Here is a 13690-nt window from a genome sequence, read left to right on the forward strand (position 1 = left end):
GCATGAGGCACAGGGTAGGTCTCCAGCCATCCTGTGGTGGCTTCTACCATTGTGAGCACATAGCGCTTGCCTTGGCAGGTTTGAGGCAGTGTGATGTAATCAATCTGCCAGGCCTCCCCATACTTGTTGTAGGATCTTGGGGGGGTTGGACGGTCGGGACGGACGGAGACGAGAGATCTCTGAAGTCAGATCCTGGAACACGCGGTTTATTGCAAAGGGCGTGGGTGCAGGGGCACTTCTTGGAGCTGCCAGCCGCAGCTCGGAGCAGGCCCAAGGTGAGAGCAGAGTACGTAAGCAAAAGAGAGAGAGAGAGAGAGAGAGAGTAAAAAGAGACCGACGTCCCCGTTACAATACAATAAATCATCTTCTGTACTGAATATTGTAATTCTCACTAGCCAATCTAGTACAAGGTACAAATCCTATAGCATTTACATACAGCCTATAAGAGTTATTACATTACCATAGAGTGTCACATTTTAACTCCTAAAAACTACTCTTTGGACCCCTTCTGCTGAGCTAGTAAGGTCTGCTCTGACCCTTGGACCTGTCTGCAAGCAGAGGGTATTGTTCAATCAAGAGGGGATTACCTTCAGTCGGCCAGACCATTGTTTTCCAGTTGTTCAGTAACTAAGGCTTGGTATCTCAAAGGTGGCTTTCATTTCGATGTCGCTTATAGTTTTCATATTCCCAAAATCTTTTGTCAGGCAATCATATTTATAAGGCTTCCCTCTTTCATCTTCCCCAACACTTGTATTTGGACCATCGCCCACCATATCACAGGGGCTTCACCTGCTTGGCCTGCTTGATCGCAGCACATGTCTCACAATCATGGATAACCTGGGAGATACTGTCCATGGTTAGATCCACCCCTTGATCTCGTGCCCACTTATAGGTGGCATCTCTGCCCTGATGGCCTGAGGCATCATGGGCCCATTGAGCTAGGAACAACTCTCCTTTATGTTGCCAATCCAAGTCTATCTGGGACACCTCTATTTTTGCAGCCTGATCTACCTGTTTGTTGTTATGATGTTCTTCGTTAGCCCGGCTCTTGAGGACGTGAGCATCTACATGACGGACTTTCACAGATAGCTTCTCTACCCGAGTGGCAATGCCTTTCCACTCCTCAGCAGCCCAGATTGGTTTTCCTCTGCGCTGTCAGTTTGCCTTCTTCCACCTTTCCAGCCAACCCCACAGAGCATTGGCTACCATCCATGAATCAGTGTAGAGGTAGAGCTTTGGCCACTTCTCTCTTTCAGCTATGTCAGGACCTAATTGGACAGCTTTGAATTCAGCAAATTGGCTCGATCCACCTTCTCCTTCAATAGCCTGTGCAACTTGTCATGTGGGGCTCCATACAGCGGCTTTCCATTTCCAGCCAGCGCCTACAATTTGGCAGGAACCCTCAGTGAAGAGGGCATATTGTCTTTCACTCTCTGGTAGCTCGTTATATGGTGGGGCTTCTTGGGCATGTGTCACCTGCTCCTCTTCTTCTTCAGAAGATAACCCAAAAGTCTCACCTTCCGGCCAGTTTGTAATTATTTCCAAGATCCCAGGGCGATTCGGGTTTCCAATTCAGATGCCCTGGATGATGAGGGCAATCCATTTGCTCCAAGTAGCGTCGGTGGCGTGATGTGTGGAAGGAACCTTTCCTTTGAACATCCACCCCAGCACTGGTAGTCAGGGTGCCAGGAGGAGTTGTGCCTCTGTGCCGATTACTTCTGAGGCAGCTTGGACTCCTTCATAAGCTGCCAAGATCTCTTTCTCTGTGGGAGTGTAGTTGGCTTCAGACCCTCTGTACCTTCAGCTCCAGAATCCCAGTGGTCAGCCCCAAGTCTCACCAGGTACCTTCTACCAGAGGCTCCAGGACAGACCATTGTTCCCGGCTGCAGAGTAGAGCACATTCTTCACCTCTGGTCCTGTCCTGACTGGGCCAAGGGCTACGGTGTGAGCAATTTCCTGCTTGATCTGGGCAAAGGCTTGCTGCTGTTCAGGGCCCCAGTGGAAATCGTTCTTCTTTCAGGAAACCAGGTAAAGAGGGCTCACGATCTGGCTGTACTCAGGAATGTGCATTCTCCAAAAGCCTATGGCACCTAGGAAAGCTTGTGTTTCCTTCTTGTTGGTTGGTGGAGACATTGCTGTGATCTTATTGATGACCTCGGTGGGAATCTGACGTCGTCCATCTTGCCACTTTACGTCCCAGGAGCTGGATCTCTCGGGCAGGTCCCTTGACTTTGCTCTTCTTGATGGAGAAACCGCCTTCCAGGAGAATTTGGATGATTCTCTCTCCTTTCTCAAATACTTCCGATGCCGTGTTCCCCCACACAATGATGTCATCAATGTACTGCAGATGTTCTGGGGCCTCACCCTCTTCCAGTGCAGCCTCGATCAGTCCATGGCAGATGGTGGGACTGTGCTTCCACCCCTGGGGCAGTCGGTTCCAGGTGTACTGCACGCCCCTCCAGGTGAAGGCAAACTGAGGCCTTGCACTCTGCTGCCAGAGGAATGGAGAAAAAAGCATTGGCAATGTCAATAGTGGCGTACCACTTTGCTGCTTTGGATTCCAGCTCGTACTGGAGCTCCAACATGTCTGGCACAGCAGCGCTCAACAATAGAGTCACTTCATTCAAAGCACGATAGTCCACAGTCAATCCCCATTCCCCGTCAGACTTGTGCACAGGCCAGATGGGGCTGTTGAAGGGTGAGTGGGTCTTGCTGACCACCCCTTGGCTCTCCAGCTCACGGATCATCTTGTGGATGGGAATCACAGCATCTCGATTTGTCCGATACTGCCGGCGGTGCACTGTCGAGGTGGCAATTGGCACTCGTTGCTCTTCCACTTTCAGGAGCCCAACTGCAGAAGGATCCTCTCGATGCCATGAAGATTTTTGCCTTTTCTTTTATACCCCTGTTATACCTTTTTACAACTTCTGTGTTCCTAGTGCTTTTTCCCTACATTCTTGGACTTGTTTGTTAAGCTAAGAGACTAAACATTTTAGAAGCTTCGTAGCTAGAGATCAGTGTGCCCCAGACCCCAAGGTCCTCTCCAGAACACATTCTGTAAACCAAGATAGAACCATCCAGGGGAAGGTTCCTTGGGGAGGGGGGCTCACTTGAGCCTCTCATTGGGGAATCTTTGATAGATATGCTAATTAGTAAAACCTATAATGATATACCCAATGTGGGGGGAGAGAGACAGAGAGAGATTCAGCAGGGTGCATCTCGATGCATATGACCGGGATGTGTGCACCTAAAGATCCTTAAAATAAATACCAAGGTAAAATCCCTTTTCCCCTTCTAACCGTGTATGACTCTTGATTTTAAGACCAGGAAAAGGCATCACTCTGATAGTCCAGGCAGGGTGTTCAATTGCCTAATGCCCTCTGCCTCCACAGCAGCAATCCCAAATATCCACCTGAGTCCTTTCGGGTCTTTGTAATAGCCATTCAGAAGGAAGTCTATGCCCAGAATACACGGGGCCTCTGGGCCAGTCACAATCGGATGCTTTTGCCACTCTTTCCCAGTCAGGCTTAACGCGGCGTTTGGTGCTCGAAGCACGAGCTCTGGCGTGCCCCAGGTCAGAGACAGTCCAGCTGCGTTACTTCTGTGCGTCACAGAATCAACTTCAGGATCAGGAAAAGAGCTGCTTGCTGGGCTAGCTAGCTGGCTTCTCGGCAGAGGGAACATGGCAGGAGCCGACGGGATCGGCTCACGTTAGCTCGGAAACAAAGGAAGAGAGAGGCTGTTCAGGTTTGACTTCTAACAGGTTTATTGTTAGCAGTTTCGCTACCCAAATGAGCTCGGAAGGCTGGAATCCCATGTGTTGGTATGTGATGGGATTGGTGGGATCGGCTACTGAGGCTTTTCCCTCAGTTTTATAGGGAATTTGAAAACCCCGGTGAAAGGGGAAAACAACCAGTGAGTTACAAGCCAGGGGGAGGACACAATGTCACAAGAACCACTGGGGGGGAAACCGAGAGGCGGGAGTTATAACAGAACCAATGAACGACTGAGTAACCGAGAATTTTCCCGAACCAAGGGAGGTGGCTTGGACCCGGGCACCGCCCAGGGGGTGCAGCTTAGGCTTCTGAGCCGCCCATCGACCTCTGAGTCGGCCTCTTTGGGGAACTCGATCCAGGGGAGGGGCTGGGATTGATTGGCATTACACAGCCCCAGCCCTGCAGTGGGCTGGGTCACACCAACATCTCCCCCTTCTTTATTACTTTGAAATGAGGGGAAAGGCTTAAGGGATTTCAAACCCAAACACTTAACAATGGGAATGGCTAATAAAATTAACAACTCCATCAAGAAACTCCATACAATGTCCTTGATAATGGAAGGAATCTGCCTGCTGGAGCTCCCGGTGCAGAGGAGGAGCTGCAGCAGCAGGTGGGACAGCAGCAGGTAGGATGTCATCACGCTGTCAAGGGAGGTAACTTTAGGAACAGTATAACACAAATAAAATTAATACAAATACAATTAACTTAAATAACAATGGCTCCCTTGGACTGCCCCTCTTTCAAAACAAAATGAGGGGTCATTTTGGGAAGGGAGACACATTTTAAGGAGACTGGGAGGTGGAGGATTTGTTTTTCAGGCCTGGAGGACGAGTCTTTTTTCCAGGTGGCTTGGTTTTTCTTCTTTTCCAGGATGTGGCAGCTTCTTTCCTTTGTTTGGCATCCACAGGTGGTCTCAAAAAGGGTTTGATCCACTTCCCAGGGATCCATCTTGGACCCTCTGGGGTGGAAACACACCTGTAGCCTCTACCCCGGGTGACTAGGGGGTACAGGCCACGTATTTGTAAAGTGTCAGGGTCTTTTATTAGGACCTCCGGTCTCTCAGTCAGTTTATGTTTGGCAGAGTTTGTGAAGTGTCTCATGATGGGAGAATCAGGTTCCTCATAGGAACAGTTTAAAAAGTTAAAAGTGAACAACGCTTTGGACAGTCTTGTGATGGGGGCAGAGATCTCATTGCCACCTTTTTGTTGTTCTAGCAGTCTTTTTAGTGTCTGATGTTTCCTCTCTCCGATGGCTTGGCCTGTGGGCGAGTGAGGGATGCCAGTGATGTGATCCACACCCCACTCACTCATTGTAGATACAAAAGTGCTGCTAGCAAGGATTTTCTTGCTATTTTGTAAGTCCGTGAGAGACTTTTCTCTCTCACAGAAGAGGTAGCAGGGTATGTAAACAACCAAGCAACCTGCAACCTTGAAAAGTTTTGTTTATAGTATAGTAGAAAAATCTTTTGACAATGGATGTTTTAGGATTTCAGCCAATCACCCCAAGGGGAGGCTGATCCTTTGTCCAATTAGACTATGAAGAAAAAAGTCTGTAAAAGAGTGTGTAAAATAATTAAATAAATCAATCTTGCTGCACAATTCCTGCCTGCTGGATCTTCTCTCCTCCTCCTCCCTATGGCTGAGGGACACGGTGATACACCCTAGGGCCTAGGCCTGCGGTAATATTTGGTGCATGCAAACGTGATCTGCACGCTGAGACGTGTCCTGCACACTGCTAGCCAAGCCAAATTTCCTTAGAGGTATGCTTTTTCTAAAATCTCGTGTTTATTCTCTCTTTGCCCCCTCCAGCCCTTGTCCCCCTCCCGGAGGTTTGTGGGGCGCTGCTGTCCCTCAGCCCTTCCTGCCCCGGCACCCGCGGCCGCTCCGGTGCCCTCAGGCCCCAGCTCGAAGCGAAACCACAAAACCCTCTGGAAAGGAAGCCGGTCTGGGGGAAAACCCTGCAGGGGGGATTGAATGCCACGGACAGCGATTGCTGAGAGTTGGAGATTCCAAACGCTCCAAGGGGCCCGAGGGAACAGCGCTGCGGCCTCGGGGCCTCCCTGGGGCACCGCAGGGACCCCTGAGCAGAGCGACTCTTCCCGCCCCCCAAAATCCGCAGCTTTGGGTCAGCTGAGGAAAAGAGCTGGAAAAAGGGTCTGGAAAGGGGCTGGAGCCCGAGGGGACCCCTCAGCCATGGCCTGGAGCAGCCGCAGGAAAATGCCCCGGAAACCAAGGAAATCGATGGAAGTAATGAGGAATTTTGGAACTCTTCCTGCTGCTGTTTCCAGAAGGTCCCGGCCGGGTCCTGCCGGGAGGAGCCGGGGGCAGGGAGGGGCCTCAGGGCTTAACTGGGGAGAAAAGTTGAATTGGGGCAAGGAAACTTTAATGGTGGGGAGAAAATGTGAACGGAGGGGATTTGAATGGGAGGGGATGATTTGAACTGGGCAGAGAAAATGAAGTGGGGGAGGAGCCCCCCAGCCCTCGGCTGTGCCCCGAAGGTGCTGCCAGCGGTTCCCATGCTCCCACCCCAGGAATGCCACGGGATAAAAACTCCACTCAAGCTTTTATGTTCCCAGTCATTCCCAATAAGATCCCAGTTGCCCATGGTCCCAGTTGTTCCCAGTCATGCCCAGCATGGTTCCTTTCACTCTCAGTCCCTCCCAGTAGGAGTCAGGTACGGCTCCAGTCACTTCCAGTATGAACCCAGCAACTCCCAGTCAGTCCGTCTATGATGCCTTTTGCCCCATCATGGTTCCAGTTGCTCTAAGCATGATCCCAGTATGAGTCCAGTCACCCCCAGGATGATTCCAGGTAACTTCCCCGTATGAGTCTGGTTTGATCCCTGTCACCCCCAGTACTATCCCAGTCACTCCCAGATACTCCCAGAACTATGCCAGTCACTGCAACATGACCCTGTCACTCCCAGTATGATCCCAGCATGACCCCAGTATGGGTCTGCTGCTCCCAGCATGATCCCAGTTGCCCCCTACATCTTTCTAATTGCACCCTTTCACCACCACTGTGGTTCCAGTCACTCCCAGTACAATCCCAGTCATTCCCAGTATGATGCAAATCACTCCCAGTATATCCCAGCAGCACCCATTGGACCTCAGCATGTTCCCAGTAGCCCTCAGTGTGGTCCCAATATATCCCAGTATAATCCCTGGTGCTCCAAATGTGGCCTTGCCCAGTCCTGATCCTGGTCCCAGTGTATCCTGGTGTCCCATTCTGTCCTGGTCCATCCCATTCATTCCCAGTTCATCCCATTCTGTCCCAGTCCATTCCGGTCCCTTCCTGGCAGCCGCTGCCATTTCCTGGATCCTTCTGCCCTCCACCCCCCAAAGCTGCCCCCCCGCCCCCCAAGATGCTGGCGGGGATCGGGGGCTTCGTGTTGGGCTTTGTCTTCCTGGCGCTGGGGCTCGGCTTCTACCTGCGCAAGCAGGTGACAGGAGGGGCCCGGGGGTCGTGTCCCCCCTCCCCCGGAGCTCTGAGCTCCCCCCGGGGCCCCCCAGCCCGGTGTCACCCCCTTTGCTCTGCCCACAGAGCTCCTGAGCCGCCGGCGGCCGAAGCCCCTCCCCGTGGCCTCGGGCTCGGCCGGGACCCCTCGCCCCATCCCAGCGATGATTTTGGGGGGTCGTGTGTCCCCCCAGCCCCGCTGTCACTCTGCCCCTGCCTGGCTGCTCCCAGTGTTCCCAGGAAGGCTTCCCAGTTCGCCCCGGTCCCGTTTATTGGGGAACAGTGGGAAGGGACTTTGGGGGATCCCGCGGGGGGACCAAGAGTGGAGGAGGCAGAACAGACCCCAGGATGGATCGGGAATGGGGACCCCCGTGTGTCACCCCTGTGTCACCCCCCCCCCGGGGGGCCCTTGGGAGGCACCTGAACACCAAATCGGCACCAGCGAACCCCAAAGGTGCAGAGACCCCCCCCTAAGTCGCCCCACAGCCCCCAACGACCAACCAAAATTCCCCGCGAGTATCAGATAATCAGAGCAGGCGTTGAACAACCTTCAGCCAATCAGAGCGCGCGGCGCTGGTGACTCACCAGTTGCCAGGCAGACCCGCAGCGCTCAGCGCTCCCCACCCGGACCCCGCCTGCGCCCCCCCCTCGCCCCCAGCGCCCCCCGCCAGGGGAATTTGAGGAGGGGGCGCGTGGGGGGCGCCCAGGCCGGGCCCAGAGCCCAGCGCTGCCCCAGCCCGACCTGTCCCGGCTCCGTCTCGGCTCCTCCCGCGGGATGCGGCCGCGCTGGGAAAACGGGGGGCCAAGGGTGGGCGCTGGGCCCGGGGGGAGCAGGAAAAGGGATGGGGGAGGAGGAGAAGAAGAAGGAGGCACCTTTTAATGATATTTTATTGAGTCTCATTTTTTAGAGACCAGGATCAATACTCCCCGGCCGTCAGGGCGAGTCCCTCAGGGCTGCGGGGCCCTGCTGCCGGCTCACCCCGTGCCAGCCCAGCTCCAGCGCTCAGCGGGGCTTTGGCTTCCCGTGCCCTTTCCCGTGTCCCCAGCCCAGCGTCACCAACCCCGTCTCCCCAGGTCGTGCCCCACCCCTGCCCCCCTCCCCCTTTGTTGAGACACGGAGGATGAGAATTTCCCCACCATCCACCCCAAAGGTTCCCCTGAGGCCATTTCCTCACGTGCTTTCCCTTGGCAGCAGAGCCCCACCCCTCCTGGCTGCCCCCTCCTGTCAGGGACTTGGAGAGAGCCAGGTCCCCCCTGAGCCTCCTTTCCTCCAGGCTCAGCGCCCTCAGATCCCTCAGCTGCCCCTCAGAAGTCCTCCAGAGCCTTCCCCAGCTCCAATCCCATCTCTGGACGTGCTCCAACCCCTCCATGTCTTTCTTGAAGTTTGAAGCCCAATCGCTGCCCTGTCGCTGCAGGTGCCAAAACCGCAGGGAGACTCCTTGGAAATGGGGGTAGAGAGGAGCCCTTCAAAGGGAAACGTGTGCAAAACTGCTGCCAATGGCCGAGCGGGTTTGGTGTGGCTGCGGGAGCAAGAGATGCTCCGGGACTCCGCCTCGGCCCCGGAGCGGAGCGGCCCGTGCTGCCCCGGGGCGCGCGGGGCTCGGCCGTGGGGCGCGCGGGGGGAACGGACACACGGGCACCGGACACACGGACACGCGGACAAACGCTCCCAGCGCTTCAGCGGCAGCAGCGGCAGCAGCGGCAGCAGCGGCAGCAGCGCAAAAGCAGCGAGTCTACGAACCCTCTGCGTCCCTTCTCCTGCTCCTCCTCTCCCTCTCCCAGTGTCTCGCACCCTCTCCCGCTCTCCCTTTGGTTCCCCAACCCCCCCTCCCGCGGCCTCCCTCTGCCCAGGCCCGGCCGGGCCATGCCCCCGGCCCGCCCCCGGCCCCGGGCGGGGCTGCCCCCTCCCCGCCCCCGGGCGTCCCGCCGCGGTCCCGCCTCCGCCCGGCTCTCGCCGTCCTGGCTGTGGCGCTGCTGGGCGGGCATCAGTGCCTGGCTCCTGGGCACCATCGCCAGCCCCTGGCTCCGGCTGGCCCGACCCCGAGCCCGGCCCCGGCCTCGGCTCCTCCCGGGGCCCGCCGGGGACACAGGCGGCGCGGCCGCTCCCGCCGCCTCCGCAGCGTCTTCCCCGCTCCGAGCTCCGCCGCTCTTGAGCGCGGCCGCCGGCCCCGAGCCGCCGGTGGCCCCTCCAAAAGAGCCCCCATGTGCGGATGGCCGGCCCGGCGCTCGGGGGCCGTTCCTGGCCCCGGGCCGAGCGCTGACGGCCGCGTCTCGCGGGCACGGAAGGCGCAGCAGGGCCTGAAGGAGCGCTACCGGCTGGGTTCGCTGCTGGGGCGCGGCGGCTTCGGCAGCGTCTTCGCGGCCACGCGGCTCTCGGACGGCGCCCCGGTGAGTGGCGGGGCCGGCGGCGGGCGCAGGAGGCGTGGGGCAAAGGAGGAGGAGAAGGAGCATGGGGCTGGGCACGGCGGGCGGCGAGCTCAGCCCGCTGCTCCCCTTGCCTTGCAGGTGGCCATCAAACGGGTGCCGCGGAACCGCATCGGCCATTGGGGCGAGCTGGTGAGTGAGCGAGGGGCAGCGGGAGAAGCCGGGGCGCGGCGGGCGGGGATGAGCCGAGGCCCGGCAGGGTGGAAGCCGCCAGAACGCCTCGAGGGAGAGCGGCCGTGGGGCCAGCGGAGCGCGCAGAGCGTTCCCGGCTGGCTGAGGGCTTCCCGAGCCCCGGCACGGCATCAGCCCCGCTGACGGCACCGTGCTCCTCCCGCAGCCCGACGGCACCCGAGCACCACTGGAGATCGTGCTGCTGGACAAGGTGTCCGCTGGCTTCCCTGGCATCGTCCAGCTCCACGAGTGGCTGGAGCTCCCCAGCAACGTGGTGATGGTGCTGGAGCGCCCGGAGCGGTGTCAGGACCTCCTTCGCTTCATTCGGGCACGGGGCTTCCTGTGCGAGGAGGTGGCGCGGCACCTGTTCCGCCAGGTGCTGGAGGCCGTGCGGCACTGCACCAGCTGCGGGGTCCTGCACCGGGACATCAAACCGGAGAACATCCTGGTTGACCTGGCCACCGGGCAGGCCAAACTCATCGACTTTGGCTGTGGCACCTACCTGCAAGCCGCAGCCTACACCAGCTTTGCAGGTGAGCCCATGCAGGGGGAGGCTCCTGGTAGCGGCATCTCACAGCCCAACATCTCACAGCCCAACATCTCATGGCCCAACATCCCACAGCCCAACATTTCACGGCCCAACATCTCACAGCCCAAGCCGGCTGTGGCAGGGGGGATTCTCCCTTTTGCTGCCAGTCATGGCAGCCGGAGTCTTCAGCTGAGCCGCTTTTGAGCGGCGCTGGCTGAGGGGCCATCTTCCAGCCCTGCTGGCAGCCTTCGCCAGCCACTCTGCCCAGGAGTGGCGCTGGGGCTGGGGCAGCCAGCGCCACAGAAACACCCGTGGGTGGGGGGAACAGAGAGGGGGGGCCAGAACCTGTGCCCCAGCCCGTTTGGTGTGCAGGCGAGACAGGGCTCGGACTGCTCTGCTGCCCGTGGTTGCCTTGGCTTAAGAATGGTTTCTGGGGCAGTGCAGGCAGGGAGGATGAAAGCGTGGTTTTTCCCCAGCACCAAGTGGGTTTTTCCTTTGCATGGAATGCTCGGGCCTTGCCAGGGCTTCCGCTGCCCTCTTGCAACACCAGCGGCTTCTTTTCCAACCCCCAGTTTGTACACAAGTCCCAGGTGCTGGCCAGAGGGCAGCGGGTCACGCCGCGTGCCGCTGCTGCGGCCCCCCCATGCCCAGGGAAGCTGGGGCGAGGCTCTGGGAGCAGGCAGCGTCCCCCTGAAGAACTCCATCTCTATTCCATAGGAACACCGTCCTACAGCCCCCCGGAATGGACCCAGTTCGGCTGGTACTACGGCGAGGCAGCGACCGTCTGGTCCCTGGGCATCGTGCTGCACCAGATGGTCTGCGGGGAGCACCCTTTCAGGAGGGGCTGGAACAGCACCTGGGGCCGGCTCTCGCTCCCACGACGGCTCTCTCCAGGTGGATCCTCATCTCTGCAGCACGGGAGGAATAGCAGTGCTGGGAGACAGCAGGGGGCTCAGGAGCATCCTGCACTGGCAGCTGCTGAGGAGGTGGCAATGTCCTGCTCCCCTGCTCTCCTGCAAAAGAAAGAATTGATGGCAAAGTTTAGGCACAGCCCTGAGTACACACAGTACAGCCTGGCCATGGCAAGAGTGTGGCAAAGTGGACAGGAGCCTTCTGCAACTGACTGGTGCTTTCTGCTTTCACTCCACAGAGTGCCAGAATCTCATCCGACGGTGTTTATCCGTGCTCTCCTCGGAAAGGCCCTCATTAGAAGACCTATCCTGTGATCCCTGGATGCAGGATATTCGCGTGCCGTAGGAGAAGGGAGAGAGCCACACGCATGCTTTGACCCAGGGAGCCGGTAAGTTCCAGCTGCACACGCGCCTTGGCAAGAAGCAGCAAAGAAAGGCAGAGATTTTGTCCTGCCTGAATCGCTGCGCAGGGCTCCTCAGCTGGGCACGCGCAGCCCTGCTGCTGGAGCTGAGCTGCTCTTCCCAGCACTGGTGGCCCCCACGCCAGCTGCTTTTGCTTGTCCTTCTTCAGCGACAGCCGGGGCCCTGGGCAGAGCACTGACAGCCTGCTCCAGCCCCAGGGAAGAAGGAGCCCCTGGAGAAGCTGTGCCAGGTGCGGCTGCTGCTGCTGGAGACATGGAGGGTGGCATCAAGGATGACAAGCTCTTCCTCCACCTGGCAAGCTGAAGATGATGGACTTCAATTGTGGCACCTTCTCCAAAGCCAGGCTCCACAGCGAATTTGCAGATGAGTCCACACGCAGGGGGATGCTCCCAGATTTGTGCATTGCACAGCCTGGCCGGGAAGCAAAGGTTCCCCCCTTTGCTGGGGCGGATGCAACCAATTCTTCAGTCGGCTGCCAAGCTGCTTTTTGGCAGGGCTGGGGGGATGGGCTGGGCTGGTTTTGAACTGGGAGTCTGCTCCTGGCCCTGCCAACAGTCCCCAGCACCCACCGTGGCCCGCGCTGGGGCTGGGGCTGGGGCAGCCAGCCCGACACAAACAAAGCCCCATGGTGGGAGCAGAGGTTGGACACCAGAAGCTGTGCATGGGCTGCTTTGCTCTGCAGGCAAGGAAGGGCTTGGGCTGCTCCACTGCCCTTGTTGGCTTTGGGCTCAGCATGACTTTTGGGGGCAGTGCAGGGGGAAGGCAGAAAGCGTGGGCTGCCCTGGCCTGGGGGTGGGTTTTTCCCTCGCATGGTGGGCTTGGGCCTTCCACAAGGCCCCAGCAGAGAGAAGATTTCTTACCTTTTTCCTTGTTTTCCCTTTTTGTCTGTAATCTCTTTTCATTGATTTATGGTTTGTTTTTCCAAAGGAAGCGTTCTAGGTGCTGTCTGGTCCGGATGGCAAAGTGCTTGGGAGCAGCTGTGGCGTGGGTGGGACGTGCCCTTGGAGAAGGGCTGAGGACACCGTTTGGGAGCAGCTTTTCTTCTGGCGGCGGGAGGCGTGAGGTGGGTGCCCGTCCTCTTGGCACGGCTGGGATAAGGGCTTTTGGGAGACGGCAGCGAGCGCAGCAGCATCCCGCTCTGGGCAGCTGCTGAGGAGGTGGCTGTGCCACGGCCGGCTGCAGGCTGGGCACGTGTCCTGCCCTCCTGCTCTCCTGCCAGAGGCAGCAATGCTGGGCAGCTTTGGGCAGCGCTCTGAGCACGGCCAGCACGGCCTGGGCACCGCGGGCGGCTGGGACAAGGGGGACGGGAGCCTTCAGCTGACGGGCGCTTTCTGCTTTCTCTCCTTGCAGCCGGGCTCTGTGGATGCTGAGGCTGCTCTGGGCTCCGCCAGGGCTCTGCTGCGGCTCAGCCCCGGGGCCACGAGAAGCCAAAGAAGAAACGCCGTGACCTGCAGCAGAGACGTGCTTGAGCAGCTCGGCAGTGCAGCTCAAGTTTGCAGAGCGTGCACCTCCGGGGGAAAATATGACACCCCCCCAATAACAAACTTGTTCAGTAACTTCTGAAATGAAATCAGTCTGGGATGACCCCCAATGCCATTTTTCAGCTTGCTCAAGCTGAAGCTCAGCCTTTCTCTGAACAGTTTTCTCCCCCACCTGCCTTTTGCTCCACAAGTGCTCCCTCTTTCCCCCAGTGAGTTCCCAGCTCACCGCAGTCCCCATTGCACTGTAGCCTTCCTTGATGCCCCTGGCCACGAGTGAGCCCCAGGTTTAGGGACTCATGTTGTCACTGGCTGAAGAACAGCAATGTCTCAGAGGTCGGGTGAGATTTGGGGGTCATTCAGAGCTGCTCTCCAGGCCTCAGCTCTGCTCACTGCTGGGTTCCCACTCCCTATTCCTAATTCTTCACAGAGCAGGATGAGCTCTGTGAATGCCCTTGACCCTCGCCACTCTTCCCGGCCCAGCCACCCAGCCCAGTTAGGCTTAAGCTGGAGCTTCTCTGTC

At 58.0% G+C, this 13690-nt stretch overlaps 2 protein-coding genes across 2 annotated transcripts in view; both read left to right on the forward strand.

The window, feature by feature from the left end:
* Positions 1-13690, forward strand: part of LOC138102424 (uncharacterized) — a gene marked incomplete at both ends in the record, with an annotated part of 102109 nt that overhangs the window by 18283 nt on the left and 70136 nt on the right. The window lies entirely within an intron of this gene.
* LOC138102392 (serine/threonine-protein kinase pim-1-like) lies at positions 7140-11185 on the forward strand (the record flags this gene model as incomplete). The annotated part of the gene is made up of 5 exons (XM_069000104.1): positions 7140-7217; positions 9545-9619; positions 9737-9787; positions 9993-10359; positions 11073-11185. Coding segments are annotated over exons 1-5 (684 nt in total), but the record flags the coding sequence as incomplete, so codon positions are not given.

Source organism: Aphelocoma coerulescens, unplaced genomic scaffold (genome assembly GCF_041296385.1).
Source record: "Aphelocoma coerulescens isolate FSJ_1873_10779 unplaced genomic scaffold, UR_Acoe_1.0 HiC_scaffold_75, whole genome shotgun sequence".
Taxonomy (NCBI): Eukaryota; Metazoa; Chordata; class Aves; order Passeriformes; family Corvidae; genus Aphelocoma; species Aphelocoma coerulescens.